Source organism: Liolophura sinensis, chromosome 1 (assembly GCF_032854445.1).
Source record: "Liolophura sinensis isolate JHLJ2023 chromosome 1, CUHK_Ljap_v2, whole genome shotgun sequence".
Classification (NCBI taxonomy): Eukaryota; Metazoa; Mollusca; class Polyplacophora; order Chitonida; family Chitonidae; genus Liolophura; species Liolophura sinensis.
The window spans coordinates 86,840,436-86,850,069 of record NC_088295.1 but is presented as its reverse complement, the minus strand read 5'-3'; the positions used below and the strand labels follow the sequence as shown (position 1 = coordinate 86,850,069).

The window sequence follows — 9,634 nt, the reverse complement described above, 5'->3', positions numbered from 1 at the left end:
CAAATGCGCCCAAGTAAATCCTTGGAAACTCTGGGTGAAGATTTTACTGTTCAAGTGTTTCCTTCGCTATAAAGCATTTTTACACAACATTCATCTGAAATAATTTTATTACCATTGCGCAACTCACTTTATGGTTCAAAGAATAGATTACATATGCTTCATGTCACTGTATAAAAGACATAGAGTTGCCTTAAATGTCTAATGGAAAAATGGTAGGCTGTTAGATAAACAAGGAATGTTGTCTCTAAGGTAAGGTGTGCTTAAAGCCAAAGGAAGAGGCGAATAAAGCCTTTGCGTATGTGTAAATTGCTTCGTAGTTCACTGAGGACAAGTGTGTACATTGGAAAATACGGAGTACAATATTGTATTTAAACAACTTACACATTTATCGTGACGTCACGCTGTTGTCTGCGAAGTTGATTATTTTTCAAGAATCCACACTTGGGAGTCAGCGGTTTGATTTTGAAAGGTGACAACTTGTACCACCAGAGTGCGCCTTCGATCGGTTTACGGTAGAGATGGATTCGAACACATGGCTTTTAAACATTTCAACATCTCGCTGAACCATTCGGGAGGACCGCATAATCTTCTCCTTTTACACGACTTTATACGTTTGTTGTGACGTCAATCCTTTGTCTAACCCATCATAAGAATGTCACATATGAAGGGTCCATTCGTTTCTGATTAATGTGAGATTTATTTTCTAACAGATTCGTTCTTCGCATTAATTTCAAATACACCAAATGTTGCCATTATGATAAAAGTGACGTCATCAGTTCTCTTAGGTAAAACTATGAACAGCATCTTGAAAAAGAATCGATAGTTGTTACATGACTACAAACACTTTTAAGTAGGCGAAACAACTTCACTGTTTTGCGTTGTTTCTCGCCTACATATCCTCTTTCAAACAGTGTACATTTTGTGGAAACATATACAACAATAAAAGATATAAGGACAACATACATAAACTACGGTCATATATGTACATCGTATAACTCCATTACTAGATTCCGACCAGAGACCAGCCTTTTTCGGTGCAACTTTATACAATTGCAAATTTTTACTATAGTCAATACAAATACACAAATACACAATGCAAAATATTGGCCTATTTTGTAATTTCTTGTATATATACTGTAGAATATCTGCCTTGCAAAAGTGTCTTGAAAAGAATTACAATTTTAGAAAACAGAAATTATATTAATTACATTACATTATATATATATAATACTGTCCGACACCAAATGGACAGCAGTTCGAACTGTGTACACTACCCGTCCAAGCGGCCTGCCATAAAATTCGGAACATGTTAATAATGTCTCTTCATCTCAGCAGCGAAAATTCAGTAATGCTCATTTGATCTTTCGGCAGATGTCGTCTTGAAGCGTCACTTCACCCTTACTTTTTCATGAGACCAAATCTACATATATAGGTATATATAGACAACAACAGCCCACACAAAAATCAAATAATGATTGAGCTCCAAATGTGTGGCTGCGGAGCCAACCCACATTTCCTTCACGCGACTCCAGCTTCCGTTATGCGCAGACGGCTGGATGCCCAGACTTTTGCACATTACCTGGTACATGTCTACAGCATGGATTGGTTTGGAGACGAACGAAGCTTTGAAATCTGCAGTCAGAAAATAAAAAAATAAAAATAATAAAAAATGCCTACGTGTACTTTATTCTCGAGATATTTTTGGCCTATCTCGTGTGAACCGTATATAAACCTGATGAGGGCATCTCGTCCCGCGCGGACTAGGGACGAGGACGGTACCATTCACGCGCGAGTGGCACCGTTCTCGTGCGACATCAGGATGGCGCAAGTCCTCGTGTCGCTGATCTCGATCTGCGACGCGGGGGACAAGGGGGCGAGGACGGTCAGCCATGGCGTGCGATTTGGTACCATTCTCGTCACCTCGCCTCTCGGCTCGGAGGTCAAAACCCGTGGCACAAGAACGGTACCGTTCACACGCGATTTGCACTTCCTCGCTGGGCGTTCAGCATTAAGGGGATAGTACGACTACTGGCTGACCCTCAACAGTATAATGCTCGGGCTGGGCGACTTACTTGCCTTTGCTAAGGCGTCTCAATGAAGCAGCACTAGATAAAATAGCGGTGGAAATCTGTTCTGCAACAAGGAGGCACATTATATGCAGTCTAAGGATTCCTTTGTCCAAAAATTGAAAAACAAAAATGAAAATTTGTTAAGTACGACGTTAATAAACCCCAAACACTCAATCACTCGCTCACAAGGTAATATTATGCGTATGGCCGTCTGCTCAAGGACGTGAGCAACTTCAGAAAAATATTCCGACTTTATCATGCTTAGACTTTACTGAAAACCAGTGGCGTGTATGACGCCATAATTAATTAGCATAATGTATTTTAGGGGCAAACACTGGGTGAAATTTATTAGGTATAAACATTGTCAGCGAAGTATCAGACTCCCAAATTGGAAAAGCAATTTGCCAAGTCGGTGAGCTTTCAAGATGACTTGTGTCCAAACATGAATAAATTTTAATTCCAATGTAGAAATATGTGTTTACTGTAGACTTTGTTTTGAAATGCCTGTAACCTTCCTATGAATCGCAGATGGGATTTGTTTTTCTTGTCAGCTTATAAACTTCAAACGGAATATTGAAAGTATATGTATAACCTGTCAAGCAGGACCTTCTAGTTTTAGAAGAAAATATATTGTTGTTATTTCTCTCCGAATTCCAAATTTTCATTCCACTTTCCGTCGAAAAATTGTTTATCGCCGATTACAGACAAAGGCAGTGTATATATTATTTATACAACTGAGACAATCTTACTTGGACCAGCAGCGACGAATATCCCTCTCATATCTGTATATGTATTATCATAGCCATGTGTGCCAGAAAGCGGCTGCGACTCGTTGTAATATTTGTACGTTTGATTGGGCTGAAACAAATAATAAAACATCAAAACCAAATAGACTTCCTGTGACAAGGGGGAGAGTTTCCCACCTAACTCAGGTCAAAGCTGTGTTGTCCATTGCTCATTACTGTCTGTGCCATGACGATTTATTGGCGTATTCGCAACATATAGTGCTCCTGTTTTACAAGAGTACAACGGTCAATCTCGCTTGGGTCCGAGTCACTATACTGCAAGAAATGACACATCATTATACGATTACATCAGTATAGAGTTATTTTTATTTGAATGATTGCATGTTCTTTGGAAATGATTGGCATAACTTTGCCAGACAAAACACAAACCATTTTTGAAATCAAGCAACTTAATTCTGATAAATGCAACTTTGCTAATTTTCTCCGTTTGTTCCCATTTTAGTGTGTATACAGCAAAATAATATTTCTCGCTTTAATTCTGATTGAAAACAAGAATCTAACCTTTAAGACGATCCATCCTGTCTCCATGGAAACAACAATCGGAGATATTCGGTAGTGTTTCCGGTAGTGCCAGTGTTCGGGCGTTTCCTCTCTCTTGTACACGCTCATGTGTTTGCTGGCGTTCACAAGGCTGTTGTACACCTACATGTAAATGGTATACGCTTTGTCTTTCCAAAACAGACACATCTGATAAGGAGGAGTATGAGTGCCAATTATACTTTTAATTTAAGTTAGACAAATGTCAAAAAAACTAGTCACATTTTAATTTATGATTAAGATTTGTGAAAACAGTTACTTTCCGCATAATGGAATTTGACATATCCGTGTAACAGTCAACTTTTTAAAAACATTTTTCTACATTATGAGGCTAGAAAACGTTTCCAAAACGTAAGCACCTCTCAGAAAGTACTACAGCACAACATTTACCTCATCTAACTTTCCATCTTTAGGCCATATGGACATAAATGCTCCGTACTCCAGGAATCTCTGGACGTCACTGGCGTTTACGTAATTCTCAATCCTGACCACGCGTTCGGGGCTCACATCAGTCATGCCGTGGTCAGACATGATGATGATGTCCACCTTATCCCGAAGGTTTCTTCTCTCCCAATCAGCCAGTAAACCATAGATGTCCTCGTCCAGATCCCGGATCACCTGTTTAAGCTCGGCACTGCGGGGTCCGTACCTATGACCTGTGGCGTCAGTCAGCTCGTAGTAAATACCTATACAGTAGTAATGTACACAATGTGTTCATTAATTTTGGCACAGGCATGCTTTATGGTTTGTGAGTGATATTTTAAAAGAAAAGACAAAGTTAGGCCAAATCTATACATGTGTCGACAAAGCATCTCACATAAATTTTAAAAAGCGTAGGTTTTACTATTTGGGATCTAGCATAACCCAGAATTTGGAGTTCAAAGTGAGCTAAAACGTGCACACTGATAAAATCGAAAGCGATACCATGTTATCAATTTTAACCAATAAGACAGGAGTCATTTCTGTGACCCGAGAAGGCACCTGTTTCCGCCGAATCCTTTTTTACCACTGACGTCACCCGAATCCTTTTATGTGCGCCGTGTACGCGTGACGCGATATCGTGCTCCCGGTTTCTGTAAGATGGCGCATCCCATTGTCTCCTAAGAATCTCAGATTAAAAATTGACATATAGTGTTACCAAGAACGTCAGAAAAAAAAACCCACTGTGACCATGTTCTTCTTTTCTTAAATAAGGTTAAATTATTTGTTGTCTTTTCTTTTAATGGCGGAAGCTTTGGGGACGCTTTCACGTTCACGGTTTTTGGCGCGGTTCTGTTGTCAGTTTGAGTTTGATTGGTCAGCGGGTGTGGGTAAGCCGATCACTTCGATGTGCCCATCTCGCACCCACTGTGCATCCAAACTTGTTAAAGTAGATTACAAGCACAACTGAGTTACGCTGTGCATTGAAAAACGAAAAATTATTTCGGGAGGCACTTACCAACAACATCTGCCCGTTTTTTGTGGAGCAGCGCCATGCCCTCGCTGGTAGCCTTGATGAAGTTACGTCTGCTGGGAATACCGATATAGGGTACACACGAGGCTGGAGTCAACCCTCTGATCAACACTTCACAGTTCGGCCAGTAATACATATGGGCTGATTTCTTCTGAAGAGCCAAGAAACAGAAAATGAGATGCAAAATTGTGCGGAAACATTTACAATAAATAGAAAAGTAATACATATGGGCTGACTTGTTCTAATGGAGTACGTAACAGAGGAAGGGATACAGATTATGCAGAAATACATGGAATAAACAGAACAGTAACACATGTGGATTGACTTCTGATGAGCCAAGAAACAAAGTATGAGATACAAAACTGTGTGGAAACACTTAGAATAAGCAGAACAGTAATACATATGGGCTACCTTCTTCTGATTAGTCAAGAAACCGAACATGAGATACAAAACTGTGTGAAAACACATAGAATGAACAGAACAGTTATACATATGGGCTGACTTCTTCTGATGGATCCGGTAACAGCAAGACAAATTATGCGGAAATACATGGAATAAACATAAGAGTAACACGTGTGGAATGACTTCTTCTGATGAGCCAAGAAACCGAACATGAGATACAAAACTGTGCGGAAACAATTGCAATAAACAGAACAGTAACACGTGTTGACTCACTTCTTCTGATGAGCCAAGAAACCGAGCATGAGATACAAAACTGTGTGGAAAACACACAGAATAAGCAGAACAGTAACGCATGTGGGCTGACTTCCTCTAATGAGTCAAGAAACCGAGCATGAGATACAAACTGTGTGGAAACACATGGAATAAGCAGAACAGTAACACATGTGGGCTGACTTCTTCTGATGAGTCAAGAAACCGAGCATGAGATACAAAACTGTGTGGAAACACTTAGAATAAGCAGAACAGTAACACATGTGGGCTGACTTCTTCTGATGAATACAGAAAAAGAGCATGAGATACAAAACTGTGCGGAAACAATTACAATAAACATAAGAGTAATACATGTGGGCTGACTTCTTCTGATGAGTCAAGAAACCGAGCATGAGATACAAAACTGTGCGGAAACACTTAGAATAAGCAGAACAGTAACACATGTGGGCTGACTTCTTCTGATGAATAAAGAAAAAGAGCAAAAGATACAACACTGTGCGGAATCACATAGAATGTGCAATACAGTAATACATGTTCTGTATGTTAACCTGTCGAGTAGCGGTGATCCACAGCGGGTCGCCGCCATCCCACCAGAACGACTGGTTGTACTCAGGATTTGTACCTATTAGAAACTCTTCCTCTCGAACCTCATCGTACATATAGTTGGCCACCATCCCGTGGATGTCATCATACAGCCCTGTTGTACATACACATAAGGGAAAACTTGCAGTTGCACATGTGTATTTTTATTTTCTACAACGTTTTCATATAACTCTTGAAAGGAATACGTTTCCTTTGACAACGTTTCGTAATCCGGCGAGTATTCCAGTTATAAAATCGCAAGACACTTTTTAATAGAAAGTTTTCAAAAGCACAGCTATTCTCCTAAGAACAATTCATGCTCAGATATTATATTATTCAGTTTTCAGCGAAATGTTTGACATGAGTTTTCATATGAAACAATGTGAATTAAAATTCAGTGAAACAATCTCTTGTTTAAATCTGAAACTTCACAATGGCAGTATTGTAACGCTCTAATTCACACCATATACTGAAGACATTCAGGAACCGGATTTTAACATGCATGCATGCATGTAATATTATTTTCTGATTGCACCAGTTATCTCTATTTCTTCGTTTAATGTATAATATGTCTATGCTTATATACATCAGGTCACCTCTGGGTATTCTGAAATTTCTCCAGGTCGAACAAATTAAATACATGGATTTACTAAGCATTTTGCAGCCGGGAAAATACAAAAATATCAATCAAACCACGATATCTGACGATTTGTGATACTGAACGTTTATTAGTCTACTCACCTGTCATGATAGTGTAATAGTTGGGATAAGATAATGTGGGAAAATCCAGCACTGTGTACTCCACCTTCGTGCCGATCTGGAACAGTTTGGGGAAACCTTTGAGGCCCATGCCGTGGATGTTGAAATAATCCCATCTGAAGCCGTCCAGAAGAATCACCATAAGTCGAGAAGAGTGTACGATAGCTGGGGCAGCCAGGACGCTCAGCACGGTCAGCCACAACACAGTGTGGGTTTTAACTGCGGTTGCCATGTTTGTAACAATCTCTGTTGAGAATCACGTCACGATAATAGACGAATATAACTTCATCTCTGCAAAAGATGACTTAATTCAGTGCACACATAGGCTATATGTGCACAGTCTGTGTTAAGTTCTAGAGTGTACGATGAAGGCATGAGTTGGTTTATGTCAGCTGTTCTGTTAACTTATTTTCCATTCCTACATACGCCTGATTTCACATGTGTTTTCTAGGTCACTGACAGACACATCATTCCGATTCGGAGCATGTGTTACACTGTTCCTTACGTTCTCATATTTCATGGAGATTATATAGCGGGTCAGCAGTATAAGTGGGGTGTGGCTATGCACTTTGTGCTGTACACACACACTTACATTACGGAATCCTGTTTAAATAGGATAATGAAAAGGAAATAGCTCTCAGACTGAACCTTGGTCTTCCTCATTTATATAATAGTTTTAACCCTGTATTTAATACAATCTTGTTTTTCACAAACTAACCACACTTTTCTCCTAGGAAAAAATCTAAAATTCATTCGTTTTGATGTTTTTAGTGCTTTAATGATTAAATCAGCGCTGTCCAATCTGGCTGTGCATCAGTGCCACCACTACAGACTATGGTGCGGAAACGCTATGCCACACGCATAGTTCAGTTCAAGTACAGCTTATTAACTACGGCTTTGTGTCTTCGCACGGATGTAGCCTGTAACTCGCAAAATGCACTGTACTTCACAAACCCTCGAGGTAAAGCCACTGCAGAAGATAAACTTGAGCGCGTGACTTGCTTGGATGATAATTTGTTGTCTAAAGCCTAACAAAAAAAATGCAATAAATTGTATTGTGCGTACTTTGGATAAACGCAATACATACCTATCATGTGTTAACAGAGACAAAAGTAATTCCGACAGAGGATTTAATTTAATTCTAGCATCATTTCCTGATTAATCATGATGATTCAATGAACTTAACGCCTCCAAGAGAAATCTTAAGTCTGTGGGCAAAATGTAATGTAAATAGTTCAGTTGATTACAAATATGATGATAATTCAGTCCACTATCTTATGTTGTCTTTCATTTCTATTGCATGGACGAGGAAAAGCTACACGAAACATATAGTCATTTTGTTTCATATAAGCGAAGGGATTCCGCGTTCCGTACTTCATCAGTTATGACCTAAATACATCATGCAAAGTGTCCTGGTCAAAAAAAAAGAGAATTATCGTGACATACTTGTAGCCTTTATGCTGTTTTACGACAAGTGGCTTGAAATATTTATTACCTCTGCTGTGTATCTGTCTGTCTGTCTACTTGTTTATTTGTCTGTCTGTTTGCCTGTTTGTTTATCTGTCCGTCTGGCTGCTTTGTTCTTTGTCTGTCTGTCTGCCTGTTTCAGCAAATTTACCGACATGGTTATGCAATGATTGGAAGACTCGAGTGTTCTCATGCACCCTGCGGGTGAGTAAGCTGGGACTGGCGATTCGAGTGTTCTCATGATGTTGCATTGCGGCGGTGACCCCGACATGTGAACACTTTCCAACCTCTCCGGTGCCTACTGACAGTGGTCTGTCGGCGATAAACTATCGCAGGTGGCCATGTTCTCTTACAGCCAGCTAGGACCAGGCTTTAAACAACTATCATATAAGTCAAAAATCATTGTTTCACTGATATTGACTGTCGTTCTCACCTGCACAACGATGGTCAGGTTTATGAGTATAGAAAAGTTTGGACACCACCTCACAACGCCAACCAGTCAATATAACAAGCCTCTGAGGTAAAGCCGCTGCAGAAGATACATTTGAGCGCATGACTTGCTGGGATCAATTGAGCGCATGACTTGCTGGGATCATTTGAGCGCATGACTTGCAGGAATCATAATTATTTTGCCATGCAGAATGAGACACTGAAACTTTAACAACTAGATATGGTTTTATGTTTTATTCTATCACTGAAAGCAGTGTAGCCACAAATTGTAAAATTATATATATATGAATGTCAGCAGAGGTCTTTATACAGGATATGTGTTACCAGTGACTAAGGAGCATGTTACGTACGTGTCAAAACAGGCAGTAGTTTAGTTACATGGCATAATACATGGAAAAATTGTTGCTGGGTACAAGGTCGTAAATGTATAATGCTGTTTAGTAGCGAACAATAGAAAAATCAATACATAAGAGTGTCTATCCGCAGGGCGTCTAGTGACGATGCGTCTTTATTAGCATCGAACGGATGACCCTGCGGATAAATCTGTGACATAATATTTGTACATGTACAATGAGTAATATATATACAATGAGTAATACAAATAAATCTCCGCTCCAGATTGACGTTGCATCGACAACATATCAACAACGAAGAATATTGTCTTCCAGTCAGTAAGCACATACGCTCATGGGCATTGTCATTGACTCCCTCGTTTAAAGTCTTTCCATTTTATAAAGTATTAGATGGAAATCAAGCCACCATAGATGTAAAAGAAAACTTTCTTCATAAATAAATACAACACATGTCTCAATGGTACTCATCGGCCCTAATATCGTACC

General features: G+C 39.6%; 1 protein-coding gene across 1 annotated transcript; it reads right to left on the bottom strand.

The window, feature by feature from the left end:
- Positions 1-21: 21 nt before the first annotated feature.
- LOC135461965 (glycerophosphocholine cholinephosphodiesterase ENPP6-like) lies at positions 22-7,318 on the bottom strand. Its single transcript, XM_064739269.1, has 7 exons — positions 6,861-7,318; positions 6,086-6,234; positions 4,851-5,016; positions 3,803-4,098; positions 3,377-3,517; positions 2,819-2,927; positions 22-1,632 (listed from the first exon to the last, which is right to left on the bottom strand). Exons 1-7 carry the CDS (start codon positions 7,108-7,110, stop codon positions 1,421-1,423), a joined length of 1,323 nt encoding a protein of 440 aa, XP_064595339.1. The 5' UTR covers positions 7,111-7,318; the 3' UTR covers positions 22-1,420.
- Between the last annotated feature and the right edge of the window lie 2,316 nt (positions 7,319-9,634).

What these genes read in the sequence shown, in the direction of transcription:
- LOC135461965 (XM_064739269.1), bottom strand. Translation starts at nt 7,110, where the DNA reads ATGGCAACCGCAGTTAAAACCCACACTGTGTTGTGGCTGACCGTGCTG. An exon ending in GGATCACCGCTACTCGACAG is followed by an intron (nt 5,017 to 6,085) that starts GTTAACATACAG and finishes TTGGCTCTTCAG; the next exon opens with AAGAAATCAGCCCATATGTA. An exon ending in AAGATGGAAAGTTAGATGAG is followed by an intron (nt 3,518 to 3,802) that starts GTAAATGTTGTG and finishes ATTTACATGTAG; the next exon opens with GTGTACAACAGCCTTGTGAA.